Here is a 27,076-nt window from a genome sequence, read left to right as displayed (position 1 = left end):
TTTTCCATGAGTGAAAATCCATTTTTTTTATGAAAACACAAACAAATTCTATTTACAGTATACAAAACACATATATTCCTAATGGGACCTTTAAAGATCATTCGATGGCCATTCAATATGAACAGTCTCTTGTGGTTTTCAACAGCATAATGAAAATAAAAGAAAGCTGTACCCACAACTGGTCCATTCACAAAGTTAAAAAAGTATCTGGAGAAAAATAGACTGGTGGAAGAGGTGAGGTCACACTGCAGACCCACAGCACACAGGAAGTGTGTGGCCGCCCCTTATTTTTCTGACCTCATATTGTTTTATCCATCTATTTATCCATTATCTATACCAATTATCCTTCGAGGGTCGTGGGGGGAGGAGGGTTAAATACCAGCTGACATTACTTTGTACTCTTCCTCAGTACAAAGACAGATTTTGGGTTGGTTCATTCAAGACTCTAAACTGCCCATAGATGTGAAGGTGAGCATGATGGTTTGTCTCTGTATGTTGGGACAATGCGGGTCCAGGTTGTATCCCACCTCTCACCCAGTGTCAGCTGGGATTTCCTCCAGCGGCCCCCTTCAACCCTTACAGGAAAAGCTGTATAGATAATAGATGGATGGATGGATCTTCATTTCTTCAGACTCAAGGAGTAAAGTCTTATTGTACTTGATTCTGAAATAAGACTCCTTATATAAGAGATCTCAGTTTATGAGGTAACCATAGAAACATCAGCAGCAACGGTAGAACAGAAGGGAGCCAGGGCAGGCGTAAGCGTGGAGACAGTGGTAGAAGCTCCTGTTGAAACTGCCGTGGTCATGGAGGGCTCGGCGGGGCGAGCGGGAAGCGGCTTGACGATCTTCATGGGAACGAAGACGTTGGAGGCACAGTGCTCGCTCAGATACTCGCCTCCTTTCTCCTCGTACTCCTGTCTGCTGATCCATCCCTCTGCAGCTCCTGCTCCGGGTGGATGCTCCAAGGCCCAGTCTCTTGCCCCATACCAGGCGCCCAGGGCCGGCTGCGACGCCATGGTCACCTAGGGAGGAGTCGGCCAGTTGAGTTTAAATTGATTTGAAAACAGATTAGCTCCTGATTAACTAAACTATCCCAATCTGGAAAGTGTCTGGCCATTGTAACCGGGGAGAGTGACTGCCTGGATTTCAATTTCTCTTACTTCACATCACTTTCAGACTGGAAAATGTCCGGAGATTTTCTTTTACATATGAAGAACGAAGCAGGAAATGTATTGGCTCAGACGCTTTAACGACAACAGGAAAATGTGTGGTACATTCAGAAAAATGTATCTTATAAGTATAAGGATACCTGCAGTTTTAAAGAGTTTATAGGCTGTACCTTGAACTGTGACTGGAAGGGTCTCATCGCCAGCAGTTCTCGCTCTACTCGCTCCTTCATCCCTGGGTACTGCATGTTCCCACCTGTCAGAAACACATTGCTCACCAGCGCCTCCTGCTGCTTTGGAGTATACCTGTATGTAGCATAGAAGAAGTAAGAAAAACATCAATATCTTTGAGTTGTAACATTTAAAGGGTCATTTTCAAGAGAAAAAAGAGAAAAACAGTGTGTTAAAAACAAAAAGGTGAATTTATATGACCCATGTGTGTGTGTTTGTTATGTGCATAAGCTGTATTATGAACATGTGATGTGTTTTTTTTGTGAGCAAACTTGCTGAAATGTATTATTACCTGGCCAGGACGTACTGCAGCGTCTCCATCAGTCCCATCTGGTCCTCTCCGGTCAGCGAAGGCTGGAACATTATCTCTGGGCACCGCAGACGCTCCGTCCCCACAAACAGCTGATGGTACTCCGCCACGCTGAACATGGGCTGGAGACGAGATTCAAGTTATTCATCAGCAATATGATTGTTTGAGAAGTACTGACACCAATGTTTCAGCTCATGAGCTCATTACTGTTCTGGCACAAAAACATTACAAAAGGACAAAATGTTTCTCACACATCCTGCCACACATTAAACTGGCAGGTACCTGCTTGCACAGGATTAATGAGGATTTAAATGTCAGTCTGGGAAGTTCCAGTCCCTCTGTGTGACTACCTGAACCACATTAGCAGGTTTTTCTGGCAGCGTGTCCTCGGGAAAGTCAGGATCCATCAGTGCCACTCCGTCTCCCTCGTCCATCGGCTGCTCCAGCTCAGACACCTGGCAGAGAGCGACAGAAAAGCCTCAGGCATTTTGTCAACTGTGGTACATTTGTCAACCGCTGTAGCAAACGAGGACGAGCCCTCCAGAGCCCCAAATCATATTCACGGTTATGACGTGTAGACCTAATTAATTATTGGGTCGTTGTATTTTCACTGCAGCTCTGTGGCTTCTAAGTTAAGTGACTGCTGACATTTTATAAAATATTGAATATAAAAAATGTTCTTTTATGAACTTTTCTAGTCCCAATAGCCACGCAAACCACAACACTACAAGTCACATTCACACTCACAATCATTCAGAGCTCTTCTATTATAGATGCCTTTTATTATTCTACTCATTCTGAAAATTCACAGTAGGAGATAAAATGGAGTCCAGCAGTGAAGATGATTTTGTGTTTCTCTCACTTCTTGACAAAAGAAAAAGAAAGGAACAAGGAGAAACCTCTGATCAAGGAGCTACAGAATTATCCCGATCGCTTCCAGGTTTATTTCAGGATGTCAGTGGTCCAGTTTAATATGCTACCAGCACTGAGGCCGCATATTAAAAAGAAGAAAACTCATTTCTGTGATCTAATTGATCCCGAACAGTTCAAACAAACCTCTGAAATGCATTTGACAGATGCAAAAAATGCAGCAAATCAAAGCTGTTCCAAAAACTTTAAGGAACTTGAGGTCAGAGGGTAAACTTGATTGAAACAATGTGGCCCTATTTATTATTTAACATGCAACCATTTCGGACTTGGTGTGCAAAGATCTTATATCCTTTTCCTCTCATTTGGTGGAGTAACACCCACCTCGATTTTCCCCTCTGCTCCGTCACTATGCAGCAGCTTCTGTCTGCTCTGCTCCACGGCCAGCTGCAGTTTGTTGATGTACGACTGCAGCTCCTCAGCTGAGTCCATGTTGAGCTCCACCAGGCGCTTGTGAAAATGATCCAACAGGCCGTCGTCCAGCAGCTCCTGGACACATAAAACTCTGTGATCACTGTGCAGAACACACCAGATGGGTTTTCAATTCAACAAGAGCTCCACATTATTTTGCACATCCATATAGATCCACAGTCATCTGAACAGCTTAAAAGAAAGATATCTCTTTGGGTCGTCTTCTTTGTAATCTGGACTGCCATACGTATAAAACAGCACAAAAGCAAAACTAGTATTGCAATAAACAACAACACCATGATACAACAGGGTCCTTGCCTGTACTGCCATCAGTCTGTCCAGCCTCTCTTGGTCCTGCTGCAGCTTCTCTTCCCGGCGGCGAGCATTGATCTCCTGAAGCCGTCGAAGCTGTTGAGCTCGTCTCTCCTGCCTCTCCTCCACGCTCACACATCCACCGGGCACCTTACCCGAGAAAGGGAGTTGCATCCGGTGCACCTCCCGCTCATAAAACGCTGGGCTGCGCCACTTTTCCAGCTCTAATTGGAACAAACATTGTGGGAATGGAAAGGAAGTAAAAAAGAAAGGAAGGTAAACAGATTGTTAATGGAATTTAAGATTAACTGGGAGTCAACTATTCAGACACTTGATTGTAAATTTCTGCTGTAACTTGGATCTGTATTGGAGCTTTCTAATTGCACTGACACTTTGTACCTTCATGATAATCCACGGCCGTGTAACTGTGTTCATGCAGCAGTTCTTCCATGCGGCTGAGTGTGATGGCGGCGAGGTGACCTGGGTATTTCAGATGGAGGAGGCGCTGCAGGTATGATGCTGCCTGGCTCCCAGCCACATTCACACGCTTACAATTCACCGCATCCAACCTGGAATCAAAACCATATCAAAGTTAGACTGTACACAACAAACAGTGGGTGTGAATGGTTGCACTCAATGAAGTCCAAAGCAAATCACTGAAGACGTGTCAGAGTAAGAAAAGTGCAGGTGTGAATAATCCCTCTACTAATTCCAGAAATCTCTGTCTGTCAGTCTGTTGATCGCACGTCACCAGAACTGTTCATCTCATCATCTTCACTCTTGGCATGTGTATCGTTAAAAGTCCAAGGAAATGCAGTGTAGACTTTGGTGCAGTTTGGACACACACGTTCAATATTAATAAACTTTTCAATGAACAGGCAAACAGCGCTCTGTAGCAGCAGCCCATACAAATGTTGCGGCAACAACTGATTCACCTGATCAGGGTTCTGTGTACTGTGTACTCTTTATTTGCTGCGGCTCAATTACTGCAGGTCACTTTTACAGTTTCAGAAAGAAAACTGCAACCAGCATCTCCACAGGCCAAGTAAACAGCCCATTCCGAAGGGGCAGGTTTGGAACAGCCACTGCCCCAGTAAAATGAATGAGGGCTGGTGTTCAACGTGCTGGTTCCCAGTCACACTGTCATGTCTTACAAAGCAGAGCTGCTGTTGAAGTTATTTTGTTCCACCTGAACACTTCCTACTATGATATGTCAAAAGACCTGCTGTAAAAATGCTCATCATAACGAGACAAATACAAACAAACTGAACAAGCACATAAAACACAGAGGCAGTTTGTCTGTGAATCCTCACCTGCCGTTGATGATCGGCAGGATGTGAGAGCAGTGGTATCCCGAGGACAGAACAATGCCAGTGTGGGCTGGATGGACGCCACTGTGGGCGTTACTGTGGTAGAAACTGTACAAGCCGTCCACGCCATAGGAGACGTGCGGGACGCGGTAGCACTCGAACAGCAGCTCTGACATCATCTGCCGACAGTGCAGCGGGTTACAGGGGGCCTCTGTGAGCACAACGGGATGTTCCACACCGGCCTGCAAAATCATGGAAAAGAAAAGCTGTGAGTTCAGCTGGTCATGCGATCATCAGCTGGTCATCACTGACATTACATGTAAAACAGAGATAATGGCAAAAAGCTACTGTGTGTAAAGTTAAATTTGAAACTTTTTAAGGCCATAATAGATCAAATTTAAGTCCTATGGCAGTATGATATATATGAAGGATAATCAGAGTCCATTAATTACTTGCACTAACCTAATATTGAAGATGGGTGAAGTAGCCGAGTAGAGAATAACCCTCGTTATCTCAAACTACACGCAGAGACTGAAGATATCCATCATCTTTCCTACAGCTAAGCTGAGTGTACTGAGATCAATTATGGGTTTTTAGTTTTGTAGGCAGTTATCAGCTCCATGTTGGCCTTGTTTGTAGTTATATCACAGCGTGCTAATATCGAATATTGTGAGTAAGAACTACAAACTGTGCAGGAGACCAAAACATTTCTCTCTAAATTATGAGAATAGGGCTTATTAAGACCTACTAATACATACTTAAGCCCTTTAGTACATAATGTTTTAACTATTTAAGGATTTTTGAAGACCTAAATATTTAATTTTATGAATTTGAGACTTTAAACCAAGTGGAAACCCTGTCACTTCAGGAAGAAAAGTTAAATATACGTCTTTGAGATTAAATGCCTTTTTGTAACACACAAACTTCTCATTTGTAAAGGTTAGAAATTTCCAAACACATATGTTTTGGTAAGTTGAATTTAGGTACTTTTACCAGTACATGAGATATAGTCTACAACTCCAATTCAAACAATTAGTCACAATATCTGCAACAATTTGGACAAGTACATTTTCAAAGTTTTTGTCAGGCCAAGACAGAAGCTTAATGAACTGAAGTAAACGAATATGGAGATGTCACACTGGGCTCTGGGTCATTGTTTAGTGCATTTCTGTTTTTGTTTTTTTTCCACTAATGGTTTATTTTTTAATATGAATGCATTTTATATTGCTTGGATCTCTATGTTTTATTTGTTTGTGTCCGTTAAATAACTCACTGACTGGAGACCTGTGTTGCTGATAATCTGTTGGGATCTTGTGAAATAATAGGAAGAAAATAAATAATAATAATGCTATGACTTTACAACCTAAATAAACTTGCTGAAACTTTGAGGAATGGCATAATAAAAAAGCTACATTGAAATGAATGATTACAATAATAATGATTTATAAAAGTTATTAGACGTTAACGTGTGTATTCAAAGATAACTCCTGGTCACATGTGTGCAGGGGGGGGGGGACACCATGTTCGACCCCCCGGCAGAGTTACCTCAGAGCTGATGCCCAGACGTGAGAACACATGGTCGAAGATGAGCTCCTGGATCTCGAAGTTGACCACCACGTTGCGGTCGAACTGGCTCTTCAGCAGCCACCGCAGAGGCTCCAGGTTCGGGATGTCGTTGCCGATCTGGGTCTCGCTGCGGGCGGCTCCCCTGCTGCGCGCCGCCACGGACCTGAAGAGCAGCCGCGGGGAGTCCAGCTCCCCCGCCGCCGTGGCCCAGCCGGCCCGGGTCTGGAAGGAGCCGTTATCTATCACTATCGGGACCGGTGTGGGGGTCAGGCCTTGGGCGGGGAGCTCGAGCGTCGGGTCCGGAGACGTTTTGAAGTCCTGGAACGAGAAGATCTGACAGACCGGTCGCTCCGTGGAAGCCATTTTGAAAAGGTGCTACTGCAAAATACCTCCGAGTGGAAGCTTGGCGTCGCTGACCTATAGTTCTGCCTTAACTTAAAAAGGCCTTGAATCTTTGCACAGCAACAAACTACTTGTTAAATATTTTAACATCACTTAAAAAAAATATAAGTAGAATTCATATAGTCTACAAGTCTGTGGTTTTCTACTGTTTGCAAACAAAATGTCCCATATTTCAAGGATTTATATTTTAATCTTCAGCAAATCATTAACACATCTGTCTGTCTGCACTGCAACACATGTTTTTTCATTGAATCAGGGGGAAATTGAAGTCTTGGCCAGTCTCTGTGTTTGTGTGTGTGTCTCAGCTCTTGGGCTGTCGGAGCAGCAACTGCAACAACAGTGTTGTGTATGAATACCATGTGAATGTGCATTGAGGCAAGGCGAGCTGTTTTTATTTATAAAGCACATTTCATACACAGATTCAAGGTGCTGCACAGGGACATAAAAAAAAACACAGACAAAATGAAATCCATCAAAAGAAAGTTTAAAAGAAATTTGAAGCAAATATAAGAGGCAAAAGAGATGAACTGGATAAAAGTGTTTGAAAAAGAAAAAAGGAAAAGTTAAAGGAGTAAAATAATACAAATGAAATAGATAAACAATGTTAAACAATAAAATAAAATGATGGCATGACCTAGATTTTGTAAAACAATTAGGTTAAAAGCACTTGTGAATTAAAATGATTGGGGCTATAACCATCAGGCAGTTGGTTCCAGCGCTGTAATGAATCAAGGCTGATTTACAATAAACGTGAAAAAAAGAAACATACATACTTTCTACCACCAGGGGTCGTACTACGACTACAATGATTGGAATATGACCGTGTGAGATGATACACATTGACTTATCTTGGTAATTTAAGGTAAACTCCCCGATTGAGCCTATTTATCATTAAATCACACTGTACATGAGCATAATGAAAACATTTCTCCCTCATGTTAAAAATAATTTGCTGAATAGAAAATTACAATGTGCACAAGGAATTTCAATGCACGACTAAAATCTGACTCATTGTTTCAAGCTGTGCAGCCACATTTTGTTCAAATCCACAGACCTCCATTTTAAATTCTAGTCCCCCTGATGGAATGGTGCAGTCGTTAAAAAGCCCTGTATTTACTGCAGAGCTATTTTCAATCTGAATGCAAACTAACAGACTTTGTTATCATCACCTCAAATTGGGCCCAACTGGGATTATTTGCTGGACATGCATAGTCGATTATGAATGAAACCATGTGGAGAGACATTTTCCCTCAGGCCTGAGATTCCGGATTTCTCTCCGTCTGCCATCCTGTTACTCTCAGCTGACCGGGTGAAGCCTCAGCTGGTGATGTGGGACACCTGCACATGAGAGATGCTGCACGCCCCACTTCAGCCCACTCAGTCAATGGACGTGCTACAGATCCCACACTCTGATTGTTATCCCCCTGCATTGTATCATCTAAAGCTTGATGGAATTTCTGCCCACGTGGCTTGATATTTTTGTGTGCAGCATTTTCTCATGTTCCATAAATTGGGTAGATGCCTAAATTAGCAACACAGAACTTTTACCTTTCATTCATAATTTTATTCAGCAATCTGTTAATGAAGTGAGAATTAATGAGAGGGATTAATACGATGTGAAACATAATCTACGTTGGATTAAAGTGGAAGCATCAGATTGTAGCATAATCATTTTTTTCATTCTTCAATATTTTTCTTCACAGCAGCCTTCAATATGCTCCTATTTATTAACTTGTGTTTAAAGTTTAATCTTTGATAATATATTCTGACTGCTAACATAATGAAATTATTAAATCACTGCACATGCAGAGGCTGACTGCAACTGTAAGATCTCTTCAAAGGCTCAAGATTAATATGCAGAGACATTTTTACAAAGGCAGTGTTACAGCCCATAGAGGTTTCTGTTTGAAATCCCAAATATGTCTGAAGTTAATTATGTTATTATATATACAATATTCCCATTTGATAAATGGTTGCTTTGCTATTTTATCCAATCTGCTGTGTATTGTGTTGACTTGTATAGCAAGTCCTATACATTTGGAGACTTTATGTTCTTGCTATCTTTTACTTGTTAATTCATTGTGCATGTTTAAGAGATTCCCTCGCTTAGAAGAACATGCAATTAACAGTAGGAAGTGAGGGGTCAATTTCCTGGACAGCAATGGTATTTGGGTGCAGAGTATAAGAAGGATGAAAGAAGGAAAGTGTGTGTGTGTGTGTGTGTGTGTGTGTGTGTGTGGGAGGGGTGTTACTGTATGAGGTCTAATGGTGTGACACTGAAGCACGAGCACAGTTCAGTGCTCAGGCACAAAGCTCTAAGTGCCTGCCGTCCCCCTCCTCCTGATGCTAATAAGCAGATCTGGGTCAGCTAACTCTCTCAAACACACACGCACACACATGCACACACACATGCACATACGGCCTCAAATTCATACAACAAATACACCCCCATCTACGTTCTCTCCTCCAAAACACACACACACACACACACACACGGCGTCCATTACTCCCAGGAGGCAAGACATGACATTGTGCCGCTGTCCGTGCACGTTGCTCGCAGCTCTCTGCTTGTTGTGCTTGTCATCCAGGCCGCAGTGATGAGGCGCAGGGGAACTAATAGTCTACAAGCTCTGTGGGACTGCCATGCCTGATGCCAAGCAGCGTCCATTTTGTGGAGGAATGAGCAGACTGTTAGTTCCCACTGACAGGGAGGAAGGGGAAGGAGGGGGATATAATGTGAGATTTACACCCAGTTTTGTTAAATGTTTGATCACATCTTTCATGATTTCTAGTTTATTTATTGTCTTTCCATTTTATTTTTGGGTTGTTCCCACTGACCATGATGTCATTTAAAGAGGAAAAGTCAGTGAAAATGTCAATGGGAATACAGGAAAATGCTGCATATTTAGGATTAATGGATAATAATCTGCCAATTAGATGATTTCTTTATTCTATTTCAGTTTATTTACTACTGAGGTCTTTTTCACATATTTCACAGTCGAGCATCCTCTCTCTCTCCAGGGATGGAACCCTGAACCACCAGCTCACTTCTGGTTCTGTCATGTGTTTGTGTGGGCAGGAAGAGACTGTGACTTGTCACTGACATTATGCTGTTTTGTTTGCAGAATGCTCTGAGGGGAAAAAACATCTGTCAGTGATGATTATGTGCGTGATTATGAATCACAGCGTACTGCAATCATTTCCATTCAGTTGTCATGACGACAGAGAACTTTCTTTTGTAAACAACGGCGCAACCACATGATGCTACTTTTTCTCATTTAAAATGGGGCTTTATCCATCTTGTGTCGTTGTGATGTCACAATAGAGTTATCCATTACAAATGTATTCGCTGTTTGATTACAATGTTTCTTATAATATTCACCTGTTCACAGGAGCAAAAACTCCTCCGTGAGTGAGTGGGTGATGAAATGGCAGTTGGAGGAGCAGAGACCAGTTTACATAACAATCCTGACTCTGAGCACTTCTTATATATATCAGAGCCTCACTGTGGACAAAACCCCCTGCAACCTCTATGACTCTGCTCCGCACCCTGTCACGCCTGCATCCACACACAAACACACACACACACACACACACACACACACACACACACACACACACACACACACACACACACACACACACACACACACACACACACACACACACACACACACACATACACATTCCTCTAGACACACACACTAACCTCTATCTCTTTGCCTTTCTCTTTCTCTTACTCACTCCCTCACACACACACACACACACACACACACACACACACACACACACACACACACACACACACACACACACACACACACACACACACACACACACACACACACACAGCCCACACACTCACACTCACACACACACAGTCTGTCACTACTGCTCTCTTCAAATGGCCCTGTAAGCCCAGCAGATATTTTTGGGCCAGAGAGTGATTAATGTGTTTGTGCACCTGTCACTATTCATGCATTCATGTATGTGTGGGAGTTTGTGCACAAGTGCATGAGATGTGACTGTGTGTGTGGGAAGGGTATTTCTAGATATAAAAATATTAAAATGCATTTCTCAGTGATGATCGGGAGAATCCTCCCTACATCACTCACATTGTGGGGACTTGTCTTCCTTATAGGGACAAAAAGCAAGTCCCCATTAAATTACTGAAATTAACTATTAGATTACAAGGTGAAGACATACTTTATTTGTGTGTGTGTGTGGGGGGGCACTAACACATACATGGCAGTAACTAAGGGGGGGTTCACAGTGTACATTGCAGGTGCATCAGATCCAACCGAGATGTGAGGGATTAAGTAAATCAGTGTGTGTGCACCTCCACAGTCCTGGGAAGAGGTTTAATCAGGTTTAACATCCTGTTATTCCCCTGAAGAATAACAGGATGTGTGTCACTGTATTGACACACATCGTTATTTTGCAACGAGGCCGACAGGACATCTCATTCACTCGTAATTATAATGAATTATGTAACATCACCTCTTCTTTTAAGTCTTGGCAAAAACATTCTATTTTTTGAAGGTATATTCCAGAATTTGCCAGGGGTGCCAGACTATAACTGTTTTTATATCTCCATTATTATCTGTGTACGTCCTTTTGTATTTTGACCATTCATTTTCGTGTTATGCAGGGTTTTGTAATTTGTATTGAAAAGTGCTTTATGAATAAAGATATAATTACTATTAACACCTGTTATTAGACGCTTTTTTCTAATCTGTCTAATATTTTGGGCCATGTCACTTCCACTTACACGGATGTGTTTAACTTATTTTTGTAATTTTATGAAAATTTTTTCAATTTCATGTATTCTTCAACATGTGTGGCACATTTATTCACGTATGTATTAAATTCACTATAGCCTAGGTGGTGCAACAGCAGAATGATAACTTTGAAATAAGTGTGACTCATTTGTAGTTTTGTGCAATGTATTGTTGTACAAAGCCCTAACATACTATACTTCTCAAAACATCATGGCCACCACCAGCTAATCAACATTACCATGGATGCGGTTGAAGATTATATATATATATTTCATTCAATATATATATAATAATAAAAAATCCATTAGCAAAAAATCTAATTCTCAGCACTGTGCATCCTTGAAAGAAGTAAGTGTTATTTCACCATTCTGTAATTTGTATTTTGCTTTTATTGAGGTTGGGCTTGAATGCTTTAAATTCTTCTTACGTCAAACTTGTGCTGGTAAAATCTCTTTTCTCCTAAATCTCAACGTACACACACGCACGCACACACACGTGCACACATCCTGTCCAATTACTGTGACCATGGCAACTATCAGAGATTATTGCTCCCAGTCAGGGCTGCATGGCTGTTAAAGGAGGCGGTAAGCCCTTCCATATCTCAGGCCTACACACACACACACACACACACACACACACACACACACACACACACACACACACACATAGCACTGAATTAATCCTTCTCTTTGTAGCCTTATAGAAGCTAAATTGGTCGCCACAGCAACCAATCTCAAAACCCTTTCAAAGAGAAAAGAGACTGAAAATCCATTTTGTCATGAAGCATAGGAATACATCTATCGTGTTTGACAGAATTCAGTGTAGTAGGGAATATTTTATAGCTATGTTTGTAATATATTATATATCCGCCTCATTATGTTTCCTACGTCTTTTCCTTTTTCGTTGCACAATTTCGGTTATAGGCTGCGTGTAGCCTATTTTCCTTTTTTTTTTGCGTGCTTGCGTTTCTTGTGAATGCGCGTGTGTGTGTGACATTTGCAGACCATCCTCAGTCCCAGCGTCAGCCCGGGGATTGTGCATGTGCATGGGGGGAGGGAGAGATGCCTCAAGGACTCTCCCCGGTTCCTCACTACTGTCCCATACACACACACACTAACACACACACACTAACACACACACACTAACACACACACACACACACACACACACACACACACTAACACACACACACTAACACACACACTAACACACACACACACACACACACACACACACACACACACACACACACACACACACACACACACACACACACACACACACACACAGACATTGATGACACACACTCACTAACAAACACTGCGTTGGCCTGAACACAAACAGCAGCTGGCAAAGCAGCCCAAGTCAAGCATGAAAATATGCGGAACTTTCTCTGTCCTCTGGCTACTTTCTAAATTTAGACCTCTCCTCCATGTTACGTTTTTTTATTTTGTCTTGCCACGCTGCTCGTGCATCATTGACTCACACTTCTCACAACATTTTCCTTTTTTGAATCCGCCTTGAAAATGTCTCAATTTGTTCACACATCCTCTGATAATTATCAGAAATGTGTTGTTTTTTTTCAGTATGCAAAGCTTTTAAATTATGGCGACTATAGAGGTGAAAGACTTGGTATTTTAGCCTTCTTGCTATAGTGGGCTTCATTTCTGCAAGCATGCTGCAAAAAAAAAAAAGATGACAGCTTTGCTGAGCCGTGTCACAGCAGATTATGGCGGCGAAGACGAGGTGCTTCTTATTCTTGATGATTAGAGCCGAGGTGGAGAAGAAATAACTCCCCCTCTTTCCTCTCCTCTGCGCCGAGCTTCAGTAAATCTAACAAAGCTGAATAAAGAACAATTATATTTACCAGCTAATAACTATATTGGTTTTCTTTTTTAACTCTGTGATGGTGAAATTAATAAAAGCTGAGAATTCGTGTTTTCCTTGCAGTGTGCGTGAGGAGCTGTCCGTGGTGCTGCAGCATCAGGCCAGATGCACGATGCTCATCATATCACCAACGAGTTGCTTCCCTCCGCGCACAGCCTGCACATGCACATCTGGAATCCAGCTGTTAAATGAGCAGGAAACGTAAAAATCCGCATTCATGCGTGAGGAATTAATGCACAGATCTGGGCAAACAGCGCCATTCATTTAAATGTTTTAAACGTGGGGCAAGATTTTCATACGGGAATAATTTAATTATGTTTTTGACGCGAACAAAAGGAATAATTTTTAAGGGGAAAAAAACAATATCGGGAAACACATTTAATGATTTTCTATGGGAAAATAATTTTAGTGCATATTTGGTTTTTTTAAATTGTATCTACGGGACGTACTTTTTTCTTTATATTTGTGAAAATACACATCAGTGTTTGTGTGTGTGTGTGTGTGTGTGTGTGTGTGTGTGTGTGTGTGTGTGTGTGTGTGTGTGTGTGTGCGCGCGCGCGCCTCATTTCACATATATAAGATGATTCACGTGTTAAAACACAGTTGAACAGATCAGGTGGAAGAATTTTTTTTTTTTTAATCAAATGAAATTTTGATTAAAACCGCAAATACAACTGCGGATAATGTTTTTAAAAAATGATCATAATACAGGCTATTTATAATTCCTTATATTTTGATAAGTTGATGCAAAAATGATTTTTTATTGCTCATGCTATTGTTGCATGCATGATGGCTGTATGTGTGTGTGTGTGTGTGTGTGTGTGTGTGTGTGTGTGTGTGTGTGTGTGTGTGTGTGTGTGTGTGTGTGTATGTGTGTGTGTGTGTGTGTGTGGACCTGTTGACAGAGTAGAGCACGAGGGCAGGTGAAATGTTTGATCTTTTCATTCATTCACGCATTAATGTCAGAGACACTGTTGTAATACACTTACTCTATGCGGACACGTGCACGCTTCTCTGTCTCTCTCTCTCTCTCTCCGTGACAGTTCCTCTGCTGTGCACGAGCCGTGTTACACCGGTATTCTATGCGGACACGTGCACGCCCCCCCCCCCCCCCCCCCCCACAGCCACACACACACACACCCACACCCACACACCCCCACACACACACACCCACTCTTTATCTCTCTCGCTCCCTCTCTCTCCCACTCTCTCATTGGGTGAAGCAGTCAGAGATTCCACCGCTCGCGCTGTCACCATCAGGACCCCCAACAGGGAGAATAAAAAAACAGCTTGGATGAAAGAAATATGCCAAATTGTCTTCTTTAACCACAAATGATCGAGGACACATTTTTTTGGTCTCTGCATGTTTCCGGGCGTTTCCTCGCTGAGACTCATGTCTGAGTGTCTTCTTATTTTTCCTGTGAGGGACTAATATGGATGAGCAGGCTGAGAGAAGAGGCTGAGGATCTGTGAAGGGTTTGGGTGAGACGGTCAGGCAGCTCCACGTAGAAGAGGCAACAGGCATGACTTCAGTGTAGCACTGAATCCAAGCTCGATCCTGCATGCATCTGCATCTCCGCTTTTTCACTCCGTAATATCATTCTCATTCGAAGACCGCATTTTACTCGGATAGAAGATGGCTCACCTGATCCGACACAAGCTCTCCAACAAGCTGACCAACGCGGCCCACACGGTGTCCAACAAATCCCAGGCCAAGGTCAGCGGGGTGTTCGCCCGCCTGGGCTTCCAGGCCGCGACGGACGAGGAGGGCCTGGGTTTCGCCGAGTGCGATGACCTGGATTATGACTACCGACAAGGGATGCAGATGGATGTCCTTCAGGGAGAGGAAGAAGGGGCACACGTGGAGGGAGATGGGGATCTGGACGGAGACAGCCACTACCAGAGGGACGGCACCGGGCCCCGGCCTGCGTCCCTGAAGACAGGAGGCTCCCTGGACGAGGACAAACCAAAAATCACGACATGGGAAGCTGGCTGGAACGTCACCAACGCCATTCAGGTACACTGTGATCACTTTATTATAAAAATCCTGTGAGGATGCAGAGAATAGCACGTGATGCATGCAGGCCTGCAACTGCACGAGATGTCACCTTGAAGATATTTTAGGAGGAAGAGGGCCTGGAGATGCGCGTAAATTGATTCAACAAAAAAATAGAATAAAGAAAACATATTTTACAAAGCAGAATAAAATAAAATTTAAATATTTTAAAATCTGCTATATTTTAATAATGGGCTAATTCAAAGCATGCTTCAATTTAAAATGTAACAATTGCTGGTTTGTGTGTGAATCCATTGCAGTCAGTGGGTCTTAGAATGGATTTATTCAAATCTGTTTATCAGTGGAGCTGCAGGCAGGGCCTGTTCCTCTGTGATAGCCCCGGGGCTCAATGGCTCCACGTGCTTATCAGCGGCTCCATCAAATGTAGTTTTTAAACAAATTAATGTGAAATTTCGTTTTTAAATTGTTTTCTTTATAATGCTCTAATTCCTTGAAGCAAACTAGAGGCCTGTTTTTTTCAAGGGCGAAGTCAAATAGAAAAATAATGGGTGAGATGCAGACATTAGAAATTGATCCGTTGTGTTAAATCACACGTTTGCTTTGCATGACATTTTAATGCCAAATATACATGTTTATTTTTTGACGGTTATTATGTAAGCTGTGCGCTGTGTGAGCCAGTCATTGCCCGGGCTGCCTCGGCCTGTCAATGCGATGTGGGCCTCGGCCATTATCATCCAACTGCGCCTCTCTGTCCGCAGGGCATGTTCGTCCTCGGCCTGCCGTACGCCATCCTCCACGGCGGCTACCTCGGCCTCTTCCTCATTATCTTCGCGGCCGTGGTGTGCTGCTACACGGGCAAGATCCTCATCGCGTGTCTGTACGAGGACAACGAGGACGGCATCAAAGTGCGCGTCAGGGACTCGTACGTGGACATCGCCAACGCCTGCTGCGCGCCCCGCTTCCCAGCCCTGGGCGGACACGTCGTGAACGTGGCGCAGATCATCGAGCTGGTCATGACCTGCATCCTCTACGTGGTGGTCAGCGGCAACCTGATGTACAACAGCTTCCCGGGGTTCCCCGTCTCCCAGAAGGCCTGGTCCGTGGTGGCCACGGCCGCGCTCCTGCCGTGCGCGTTCCTGAAGAACCTCAAGGCCGTGTCCAAGTTTAGCTTGCTGTGCACGATGGCGCACTTCGTCATCAACGTCCTCGTGATCGCCTACTGTCTCTCCAGGGCGCGCGAGTGGGCCTGGGAGAAGGTCAAGTTCTACATTGACGTGAAGAAGTTCCCCATCTCCATCGGCATCATCGTGTTCAGCTACACCTCCCAGATCTTCCTGCCCTCCCTGGAGGGGAACATGCACAGGCCGAGCGAGTTTCACTGCATGATGGATTGGACTCACATCTCCGCCTGTGTCCTCAAGGGCCTCTTTGCCCTGGTGGCCTACTTGACTTGGGCAGACGCCACCAAAGAGGTCATCACAGATAACCTGCCTTCAACCATAAGGGCCGTGGTGAACATCTTCCTCGTCGCCAAGGCGCTGCTATCTTACCCGCTGCCTTTCTTTGCTGCAGTTGAGGTTCTGGAGAAATCCTTTTTCCAGGACGGCGGCAGGGCCGTGTTTCCTGACTGCTACGGCCCCAATGGGCAATTGAAATCCTGGGGTCTGGGCCTTCGAGTCACCCTGGTAGTCTTCACCCTGCTCATGGCTGTCTTTGTCCCCCATTTTGCCCTTCTGATGGGCCTAACTGGAAGCCTCACCGGCGCCGGCCTGTGCTTCCTCTTGCCGAGCCTCTTCCACCTGAAGCTCCAGTGGAGGAAACTCCTGTGGCACCACGTCTTCTTCGACGTTGCCATTTTTGTTATTGGAGGCATATGCGCCATATCTGGCTTCATTCACTCAGTTGAAGGACTCATAGAGGCCTACAGGTACAATATCCACGACTGAGAGCTTCAGAGATGACCTTTTACTGAAACGTGACATCCCATAATGCCGCACTCCTGCAGGCTGTCATGAAGCAGACCTTATCAAAACATCATGTTGACCACTTGACATAGAAGCTTGTGAGGAGGATTATTTGTGTGAAATGTAGCCTACATCTTTTTATTTCGCCTTCGTGATATAATGTGCAATAATGAACTCTACAATCATAGTGTAAAGTCTAGTCTTCTCATTCCAGAAAACATGTTTTATTAAGTGGACAGAGGAACACAGCCTCCGCATGACAGGGGGCTGATTAAATAATATGCGGGCATGACGGAGCCTGAGTCTTCATGCAAAGTTATCAGAGATCCAGTGAAAATGTCCGCCGTGGCTCTATAACTGTCAGTGTGTACGTGTTTATAGTTGGGGAATGAAATATGTGAAAAACAATGAGGTGAATATGTTGTTACTGGTTTTTGAGCTGCTAGATATATCATTAATCCCACTCCAGAGAAAATATAAGAGCAGGGCACCCTTCAGATCACACGATGCTCTGTGGAATTATTAAAAAAACCATGAATAACGTATGTGTAGTTGTTTAAAACAGAATGACTTTTTATTTCCGGTTTGGGTTTTTTTGTTGTGTTTTATTTGACATCTTATAGATAGTGGTCCTGTTGGCTCGTTTTGTTTTCTTGGTGTTTCAAGTGTCATTCTGGATGAAGTGAATTCAAAGTTCAAGCAAGTGGGTCCTAACTGTGTTATATGTATGAAAACTGTCTGTCTGATGATATTCTCTTCCTATTGAACGTGTTACTTGTGATTTAAATGGAACTAATCATGGTGTGTGAGACCAAGAGTTTGTCGAATTAAGAGATAAATAAATCAAATATTTTATGGCTGGTGATTCTAATGTTTCCTTGCGCATTGAATTGTAATGAAATGTAACCAGTGGGTGACTGAAAAGCCTCAGTTTTGCTCTGTGGAATTGTGGGTCCTGTTAAATTTCTCTTATCACAACAATCCGAACATGTGAAGAGTTTGTCGATCTGCAGCTGCTAAGCTGTGTGACAACTTGTGTGCAGCCACTTTATTAACAGAGGCCTCCAGAACAGCTGGTTGCAGTTCCTGGTAACATCCGTTTTAGAACAAAGGACATGATGGGGAATATCCCTTGTATGTTTGAAGGTCTTACGTAACTTGATGTTAAGTTGCAAACCACCAGCAGATATCAGGGATCAGATGTAAGCGGTCTTAGTGTCATCGTTGTGATTTTGGCCTGTTAATCACAAACCCTCTCTACGAGGGCAGGCCCACCACAGGCTGATCAGACCAGGGCGTGAACATACAATCTTGGGGCCTGATATAATTGTTTAAAAAATAACAGGTTGTGGAGAAGAATACTTTTTGAGCCAATAGATCGCACACATCTCTCTGTTGCTCAATAACTAAAATAATTCAAAACACAAAGGTTAACCGAGCAGGAAGTAGGTTTCACTTCACTTTTCAAGACAATTGGCCATGATAGGTTTTTATTCTAAGAATAAGGATGTTGTTTACAAAGATCGTTTTTGAATGTCGTGAGTTCTTTTTACAATCTATAGTGTCTTCCAAATACGTAAATTAAGACAGTCAGAGCAGAATAATAAGAAAAAGAAAAAAAGAAAAACTACAATGGTTTTTTCCAGCCATCAACACACCAACAAATCTCTACTGTCACATGTCGCTGAGTTTCACTTCTCGGTGAAACAGGAAGCACCAGCAGCACATAAAGCAGCTGCACAGAAGCGGAGACGTCGTTCCTCACATGAAGAAGAAACATCAGGAGCCACCTTCAGCAAATTCATCCTGCAGTGATTCAGGTATGTGCTTCATATCCGTAACATAACTGATCAGCTTTTATCATGAATACCATGTTTGATTTTAGACATTATGTTTCACACTAGAAATGTAAATGTCTCAGTAGCTCTTTGAGTTTTGTGGTTGTAGTCATTACTCACATGTTTTATTTGGTGCATTACAGCAGCAACATGCTTCTGTCAGTGGCAGCAGTGCTCTTGCTCTTCTCCTGCACCAGTGGAGAAAACCCTGCAATACAAGTCCTCCTGACCAACAAAGGGCTTCAGTATGGTAAGGTGTAAGACTGAGAGGTATTGTTTTGTTTAAATTGTACATAGTTCTATCTTGTATTGTTCCTTGTATTTGTATTGTGTACATTTACTCATTTGTTTCCTTTAACTTTAGTCTGTATTACATTATTTCCTTTCTGCTGCTAAACACGGTAACGGTAGACACTACTTTTCATAGTGGGACTAATTAAGGATAATAAATAATGTAATCTAATCTTATCTTATGGTTTTATTCATTCAGTTGCTAAGTTGGTCGAAGCACAAATGAGTTGTTTGGAAAAGTAAAGCAGTAGTGCAAAATCTTACTGTATGATCTGTATGTAAGACATGTTGCATTCACAATTCATGCATGTGCTGTGTCACAGGGAAACACGCAGGGACAGACTGGATTCAGAGGATTTTGGAGTTTGTCACCCTCCCTGACTTCAGTGGTCAAGTTCCTCTCATTCACCTGTTTAACATCGACTTCACACTGACAGGGTAGGTTTGAAGTGTCCTTTTGGTTCCAAATCACTTCACATACAAGTTTACGATCATATCACTTCAAACCGTTTACTATTTAAAGGGAGAAGGCTGAGTGTATTTGAACTTCGGAAATTTGCAGTATCACAGCAGCAAGAGTCCAAAAAGGCAACAGCAAGTAATAAGTAACATGCAATACTTAAGTGTAAGGAATATAAAAAATATATAGAAATATAGAAAAATATGAATGTAATTAAACTAATATATACAATGTAAAGACAGTAAAAATATATGCAGTGTGAGAATATGTACAGGGAATGGATTGCACATGAACTGTTGATATTGCATAGAGTCTATGCCATAGACAGATGAATATAGCACATTGAAAGTCTAAGTTGCTGCAACAGGCGGCCACTAGGGAGGCGCCATCGTAAAGTAGTGCACCTGTCCTGTTATATCTTAAAACCATTAACACAGTATGCTGCCAAGATTTTAATGCATACTAAAGAAATAACGACATGACACCAATCCTGGCTGCTCTTCACTCGTTATCTGTGAGTGATTGATTTTAAGATTTGACTGCTTGTTTTTGAAAGCCTTGAACGGTCTGTGTGCTGCTGACTCCCTATGAGCCTGATCACTGCCTGAGATCCTCCAGCAGAGCCCAGCTCACTAATGATAATAACTGTATATAGCACCTTTCAAAACAAAATTTAAAGGCAAACAATAGGAAACATGATAAAAGCATTTATAAAATCACACAGCACTGGGGCACAAATACAGAAATATGAAGTGTTACAGATGAGAGAAGAGTAAATAAGAAGATAAAATAAAATACAATTGTTAAAATAGTTGGTAAGCTCAGCAGGAGAAAGCACACCTATGACAGCATGTCTTTAATAGAGATTTAAAAGAGGATAAGAATTTCCTCAGGGAGATTGGTCCACAGAGTGGGAGGTCTGACAGCAAAGACGGATGTGGAATGGCGAGTAGGGCCTTCGCTGAGGACCTCAGGTTACAACGGGGCACATAAGGTGTCAATAGATCTGAAAAGTACTTAGGTTCAAGTCCAGAACGGGCCTTAAAAGTCAGCAATAAAATCTCAAAATCAATTCTAAAATGTATTGAAGCCAACGAAGTGAAGGTAAAATCTGAGAAAAATGCTCTCCTTTAGTAAATTTGGTGAGAAGTCAGGCTGCTGCTGCTAACTGTTCCAAAATGAGGATGTATCATTAAAGCTGAGCAGGCTCCTTCTGCTCGGGCTCCTCAGCCGTGGAACTTCCTGCCGGGAGATCTCAGGCTGGAAAACTCACATCTTCTTTTAAATCTGTGCTCAAGACTCACTTTTATTGGCACATTCTTAACCTTTGTTATGGTTGAAACAATAGAATTTTGTCTTTTTACATTTTATGTTTGGTATTTTATTATGTTCATCGTCTGTTTTACAAGTAACTTTGTTTGGAAATTTGCTATCTCGATAAAGTTATGATTATTATCAGTAGGTCTGTGTCACTTCGCCTATTATTGTGCCTGTGCTCTCCTCGTGTGCTCTAGCACCAAGATAAAGAAGTGTGACCTTCCAGAGCCATCTACTGAGTTCTATCCAGATTCCACAGGATTCAAGACATCACTGTCAGGCCTCAGTGTTGCACTGTCCGGACAGTGGAGCACCGACCTTAGAGCATGGTGAGTTTCGTCTCTGCCCTACATGTAAACTTCTTCACCACAAAGTCAGCAACTACACAACCCAGGGTTTGTATAATGTCGGGTTTTCCATTTGGGCAAAAGACTAATCTTGAGAGAAACTGAGGTAATCATCAAAAGTGTGATAAAAGAGTGGTTGTGTGAAATGCTAACCTTTTTACAAGGTATAAGTTACACGCTTCAGTTTTAAATGTTGATTGAGTTCTTCGTTCTTAGATAAAAAAAAATCATCTCTACATTCATGTTCCACCATCCTCCATTTAAATATGTAATTCATCTTTACTTTACTCTATAAGTCACACAAAGAAACAAAAGACAACATTGTTGAAAACACATGGTGCCAAACTGCCCTGAATCAAATACAGATAGTGTAAATTTAGTTATAACCAGTGATTTGGTGACCTCCTGCTCTTTCCCCTTGTGTTAACAGACCTCTGTGTAGTTACCTGAAACTGACCGCTGACTGGTGGTGTTGTTAGGCCAAGGCAGAGGTCTGCACTCTGAGTTAGTTCTACATTAAACTGTAGAGAATTAAGGAATAAAATGACACAGTTTTGGTTAAAAACAACAGAGGAAAGCCTCTCAGTGGCATTTAAATCCAATTTGTAACATTTCTAACTCCAGATTTACATTTATTAAATCTGTATTATTTGGTCACAACTGCCTCGAATTATAAGAAAGTTAAAGTGTAAATGATGAAAGAAGAACACCTGAATATGTTATTGATTCCTCACTATAGTCAAAGGACAGATGCTGTCGCACCTTATACAGATTAATGAACCCTATAAGGCAAATTATAATATGTGAACGTGGGCTATCCAAATATTGATTGATTGAAATATAAAAAATACTCATAATCATGTGTAATAAAAAACACTGCAGTGATGAGTCACTGCGGCACAGCCAGTCAGCTGGTTTTATGTGGCTGATGGTGACCACGTCTTTTGTTGCACAACCAGATTTTCACGTGCACTGATCTGCTTGTGTCATGCGATTTCAGGCATGACAGTGGAACTTTCGACATGGCTGTGTTTGGTGTGAATGTGACCTCTGTGGTGAAGCTGGGGAAAGACGCTGGCGGCCATTTGTCTGTGACCAGTGTGAGCTGTGACGCTCAAGTTGGACATGTAGACGTAAGCTTCCGTGGTGGAACCAGGTACAGGAAACCAGAGAGAGAGAGAGAGAGAGAGAGAGAGAGTAACAGAGGTGTGATACTGATGTCAAGACATAAAGCCCTGCATTCTCATTTGTCATCAGATGGACATTCTGGCCTTTTGTGAAGAAATTCAGGAGAATGATCAGGAGTCAAATAGAGATCGGAGTGAGTGTTTCTCCTCCTCTTTAATTTAAAAGTTTTTCGTTATGTGATCATCAGATGATTAATATACTGCAACATTTTCAGCAGTGAACACTGCAGCACCTTTGTAATGTTGTTCCCTCCTCAGATTTGCCCCTATGTGAAGCAATTGATTGGAAACTTGGAGCAACACCTACAGGCCATGAACGGTATTGCAATAGACTACTATATCATTTTAATTTTAATTTTAATTTTAATTTTAATTTTAATTTTAATTTTAATTTTTTTACATTTAATTTAATGTAACACGAAGTGCCTTACATAACATTTGATATAAATAGCAGGTTAAGCTAAAATTGGACAGGATATAACAGCCATCAGGTAAAACCTAAAAAAATGTTGTAAAAAGATACGTCTTGCAGATTTTGTCAACAGTAACAACATGTAAAGCCCCTAAGATCGTGAGGGAGACTGTTCCATAGTTTTGGGGCAAAGCCAGCCAGTGATTCTAAAACTAGTAGATACATAGGCCAAACGTTACTTTAGGTAATGCGTGATAAAACTATTTAGTTATATTAACAGATTACTACAAATTATTTATATTTTATCCAGTTTCCTTCGATGTGGATCAGGCTCTCACCTTGGACCTCGCTCTCACCAGTTTACCTGTTGTCAATGTTTCAAGTCTGAATCTGGGTCTCAAGGTAAAGACACACCCACACACACACACACACACACACACACACACACACACACACACACACACACACACACACACATGTTACACATACTTATACGTCTGTGTTCAAGCTACTCTGGCATCTATATCTTAATGAGGGCTTGTGTGAAAAAACATAAACTGTGATCGAAGGTTCAACTGATCATTGGAAACTCTTTATTTAAAGGGTGAGTTCTACAGCATCAAAACTCATGCAGAGCCTCCGTTTGAAGCTCAGTCTTTCACCGTGCCTGAGCAGCAGGGCTACATGTTCTCCTTGGGCCTGTCGGACTTCACTGTGAACTCTGCCTTGTATGGATACTACTCAGACGGAGTGTTTCAGACCTGCATCACTGACAGCATGGTAAGTTCACCTGACATCATGCACCAATAAAAGCCAAAAAGTAAAGCAAGAGGATTTAAGTTTGGTTTGAAGTTTGTATTTCTTAACAATGTCCTCCTCTCAGATCCCCCCAGGCTTTCCCCTGCACCTAAATACCAGCTTAATGGGACCCTACATCCCTCAGGTATGTTTATTTATATATATATATATATTAGCTTTTATTATCTCAATGGTGTGGAGCCAGCATCCACACACTTCAAGATCAAGAAATCAGTCCTGAAAAGAATCTCTTCCATAAAAAATGCTTGGCAGGAACATGTTAGCATGAAGCCACTGTGGTTCACACTGCAGCCATATTAAACTTTAAACATCAATAATGTTGACTATTATTTGGGTCAGGCTCACCTCCTCCATACCACACAACCGCGAAGGCTCCAGAATATGCTTCTAAATGTCTTATTTCATCTGTTTAACAACACAAAGTTTAAATTTACTGTCTAATAAAAAGTAATGATTTTGGGCACCGAAGATATTCAAACCATCCACCTCTCTCTCTGCAGCTTCCCAAGATGTTTCCCGGTCTGCTGATGAATCTGCATGTTTATGCCACAGAGTTTCCGGTGTTTTCATTCCACCCTGACGCTGTTAACCTGGGCTTCCAGGGCGCCGTCGAGGCCTTCGCCATCCAGCCAAACGCTACCAGGACTCCACTGTTTAAACTCAGTGTTGTGAGAAACTTTCCTTTTCTGTCCTATCACTTCACCCAAAAATAAATACATGCAAGTGTCTGTTCATGGGAAAATCTGCTCACCTAGAAGCTCACGTTAAAGGATTTATTTGCCGCATTGTGACATTTTTTTTAGCCTAACTAGTTTTAGTTATTTAAAGGCAAAAATGGACATCGTCATGGTTCCAGCTTCTCAAATCAGTTTTCAATCACATTGTTCTGCAACATTTTGTGCTGAATGTCAGACGTTCTGTTGACTAAACACCAGGAGAAATGACTTCCTGATTAAAATAACCATTGATTGCAGCCTGAACTCCAACCACTGTCTTCTTCCAGGTGTCAAACTTCAGCAGCAAAGTGTGGATCGCTGGTGAAACAGTGAAAGGCTCTGTTTCAATGGACAAGTGAGCACATTTTAAAAACACACAATGTGTGAGTTCACAAACTCAAAGCTGAACTAATGAATTTTCTTTCAAATAGACTCACACTGACGCTGGTGGGAAGTGACGTGGGAACCTTCAAGGTACATGACACATAATAACACAATACACCTTGTTTTGTTTGTGTGTGACTGTAAACAACCATGTTCTCTTTTCAGACTGATGCTTTGGAAGAAGTTGCAAGGATAGGAGTAGAGATGGTCCTAGCAAAAGTGAATGGTGAGTCTTCAGTTTTTCATTTATTCATATCTCACTTTATGAATCACCCCATAACATCCTGGTTACTAAGTATAATCTTTTTTGTTCATTATAGTATGACGGAGTATTAGGGCCGTGTTGAAGAAAACCATCCAAAGAATAATCGTAATACGACATAGAGTAAATTCATAGTTTTAGGTATTAAGGTCACGTGTCATGTTAGAAGGGAAGATCAGAAGATCAGCCTTCTTTAAAATGAGGAATGTGGAGCATCTTAAGTTATACTTTAGTTATATTAATAACAAAACACTAAATATTTTGGTCAGTGCCATATTATCATAAGTATCCAGACTTTAAAAAAGATTGTGTAAGAATCGGTCTCTATTCTGAAGAACCTCACAGACTTGAAGAAAATGTTCAGTAGTAAAACGTTGCTTTCATCCACTTGCCAATTTAAAGGAGTTTTATAGTTTCACAATCAGAATTATTCAATATTTTGCATCCAGTGAAAAGAGTTTATCTTTTTTTCTTCTAATATTACCTTTCAATTTATGACTTTAGTCTCAGAAACACTATTTGTTTCCCTTGTACACGGCCCTGATACTGTAAAGATCCAACATGTTGCTTGTTCCTGTTTCAGAGACACTGGGCGAAGGAATCCCTTTACCCAGAATGATATACGCACAGCTGGTCAACTCAGTTCTGAAAGTGCAGGAGGTCAGTATTGGTAAAAACAACTATTAAATATAGTACATTTTACTGTCTTTAAACTGACCTCTGTCTTTGTTCCTAACAGGGGTTCGTCGTCCTCTTCTCTGATGTTGAGGTGTTAACAGACAGAGGCTTCAGCTTACACACTAACAGAGCTGTGTAACTCTGGCACATCGAGCAGCTAATAGACAAGTTTCTGTCTCTGATACCACACGACAGAAGCTAAAGCTAAATGACTAAGTGGTCTCAACAACAATCAATTCAAATCAACTCTGACTGCAATAAAAACGTTTTAAAAAAAATATATATATATACAGCCTACAATGTTTCCTACATTAAGATGAATAAAATCAAATATTACTTAATTAAAATCAAACTGTCATTAATATAAATATGTTAAGACCTATCTTACTATAGGGGGATTTTACTGTCACGAGAATTCAGTACTCAGTGTGTACATACAGAATTATATATATTTAATTATTTGCATTCATGTGTAAATACATATTTCCTTTAATGCTGCTCCTGTTTATTAGTGAGTACAAAATCTGAATAAACATTTTACTTTCTACATTGCAAAGTAAAGCTTTTATTCAGGGTTTGTGGTGATAATTCATGAAAAAGGGGGTGGAGCTGATTTGACAAGTCACTTTGATTTCTTCTCATGTCTACCACCAGAGGGCGCCACATTTCATAAAAATTTACATAGCACAAAATTAAAGAGATAACGGGTTTTACTCGTCTAAAAAGTATTACTGCACAGGGTCTTCAATTTAACCAATCTACCTTTAATTTAATGTAATTTCTGAATCCAAGAATTATAATTATTTTCAATTAATCTGTATTTGAGTCAATGCTCAAATTCAGTGGCATGCATATATTTGTTGGTTTCAGATATGAACCCAAGTGAATCCCCTCAGAAGATGAGAATCCTGTAGAGTCGTCATTTACCATCAGAGCCTAATCAATTTATTTTATTTAGCTGAAAGCTAAAAAGGTGAATAAATATGAGGTTAATAAAAGTGTAATAAACGTGACAAACTGAACTTAATACCTGTTTTTGAGAACCTCAGTTAAAGTGAAAGTTGAGACATTTAACACTT

At 41.6% G+C, this 27,076-nt stretch overlaps 3 protein-coding genes across 4 annotated transcripts; 2 read left to right on the top strand and 1 right to left on the bottom strand.

Annotated features, from left to right (window-relative positions):
- Positions 1 to 297: 297 nt before the first annotated feature.
- Positions 298 to 6,641, bottom strand: actr5 (actin related protein 5). Of its 2 annotated transcripts, XM_034589514.1 has the most exons (10): positions 6,215 to 6,624; positions 4,673 to 4,911; positions 3,759 to 3,928; positions 3,366 to 3,583; positions 2,961 to 3,125; positions 2,060 to 2,164; positions 1,692 to 1,831; positions 1,342 to 1,474; positions 659 to 1,024; positions 298 to 598 (listed from the first exon to the last, which is right to left on the bottom strand). In XM_034589514.1, the coding sequence occupies exons 1-9, from the start codon at positions 6,596 to 6,598 to the stop codon at positions 698 to 700; spliced, it is 1,881 nt and encodes a 626-aa protein (XP_034445405.1). In that variant the 5' UTR covers positions 6,599 to 6,624; the 3' UTR covers positions 298 to 598; positions 659 to 697. The 2 variants fall into 2 exon arrangements, with proteins under 2 accessions (XP_034445405.1, XP_034445404.1); XM_034589513.1 differs by having other exon boundaries at positions 298 to 1,024; positions 6,215 to 6,641.
- A 7,895-nt stretch (positions 6,642 to 14,536) lies between these two features.
- On the top strand, positions 14,537 to 18,151 carry LOC117764551 (vesicular inhibitory amino acid transporter-like). Its single transcript, XM_034590425.1, has 2 exons — positions 14,537 to 15,322; positions 16,081 to 18,151. Exons 1-2 carry the CDS (start codon positions 14,942 to 14,944, stop codon positions 17,266 to 17,268), a joined length of 1,569 nt encoding a protein of 522 aa, XP_034446316.1. The 5' UTR covers positions 14,537 to 14,941; the 3' UTR covers positions 17,269 to 18,151.
- An 815-nt stretch (positions 18,152 to 18,966) lies between these two features.
- Positions 18,967 to 26,274, top strand: bpifcl (BPI fold containing family C, like). Its single transcript, XM_034590426.1, has 16 exons — positions 18,967 to 19,106; positions 19,268 to 19,374; positions 19,739 to 19,853; positions 21,390 to 21,521; positions 22,540 to 22,695; positions 22,797 to 22,860; positions 22,985 to 23,045; positions 23,449 to 23,540; positions 23,742 to 23,918; positions 24,022 to 24,081; positions 24,458 to 24,625; positions 24,961 to 25,028; positions 25,105 to 25,147; positions 25,223 to 25,283; positions 25,903 to 25,979; positions 26,059 to 26,274. The coding sequence occupies exons 2-16, from the start codon at positions 19,275 to 19,277 to the stop codon at positions 26,134 to 26,136; spliced, it is 1,452 nt and encodes a 483-aa protein (XP_034446317.1). The 5' UTR covers positions 18,967 to 19,106; positions 19,268 to 19,274; the 3' UTR covers positions 26,137 to 26,274.
- Positions 26,275 to 27,076: the final 802 nt, after the last annotated feature.

Source organism: Hippoglossus hippoglossus, chromosome 7, assembly GCF_009819705.1.
Source record: "Hippoglossus hippoglossus isolate fHipHip1 chromosome 7, fHipHip1.pri, whole genome shotgun sequence".
In the NCBI taxonomy this organism is placed as follows: Eukaryota; Metazoa; Chordata; class Actinopteri; order Pleuronectiformes; family Pleuronectidae; genus Hippoglossus; species Hippoglossus hippoglossus.
The sequence above is the reverse complement of the archived record's forward strand: the minus strand, read 5'-3'. Positions and strand labels throughout refer to the sequence as shown.

Excerpts from the sequence above, each read along its gene's own strand:
- actr5 (XM_034589513.1), bottom strand. The coding sequence starts at position 6,598 with ATGGCTTCCACGGAGCGACCGGTCTGTCAGATCTTCTCGTTCCAGGAC. Across the intron at positions 4,912-6,214 it reads GTCTGGGCATCAGCTCTGAG|GCCGGTGTGGAACATCCCGT; the intron begins GTAACTCTGCCG and ends ATGATTTTGCAG. Across the intron at positions 3,126-3,365 it reads ACAGACTGATGGCAGTACAG|GAGCTGCTGGACGACGGCCT; the intron begins GCAAGGACCCTG and ends TTATGTGTCCAG.
- LOC117764551 (XM_034590425.1), top strand. The coding sequence starts at position 14,942 with ATGGCTCACCTGATCCGACACAAGCTCTCCAACAAGCTGACCAACGCG. Across the intron at positions 15,323-16,080 it reads ACGTCACCAACGCCATTCAG|GGCATGTTCGTCCTCGGCCT; the intron begins GTACACTGTGAT and ends CTCTGTCCGCAG.
- bpifcl (XM_034590426.1), top strand. The coding sequence starts at position 19,275 with ATGCTTCTGTCAGTGGCAGCAGTGCTCTTGCTCTTCTCCTGCACCAGT. Across the intron at positions 21,522-22,539 it reads AGCACCGACCTTAGAGCATG|GCATGACAGTGGAACTTTCG; the intron begins GTGAGTTTCGTC and ends ATGCGATTTCAG. Across the intron at positions 23,541-23,741 it reads GTCTGAATCTGGGTCTCAAG|GGTGAGTTCTACAGCATCAA; the intron begins GTAAAGACACAC and ends CTTTATTTAAAG.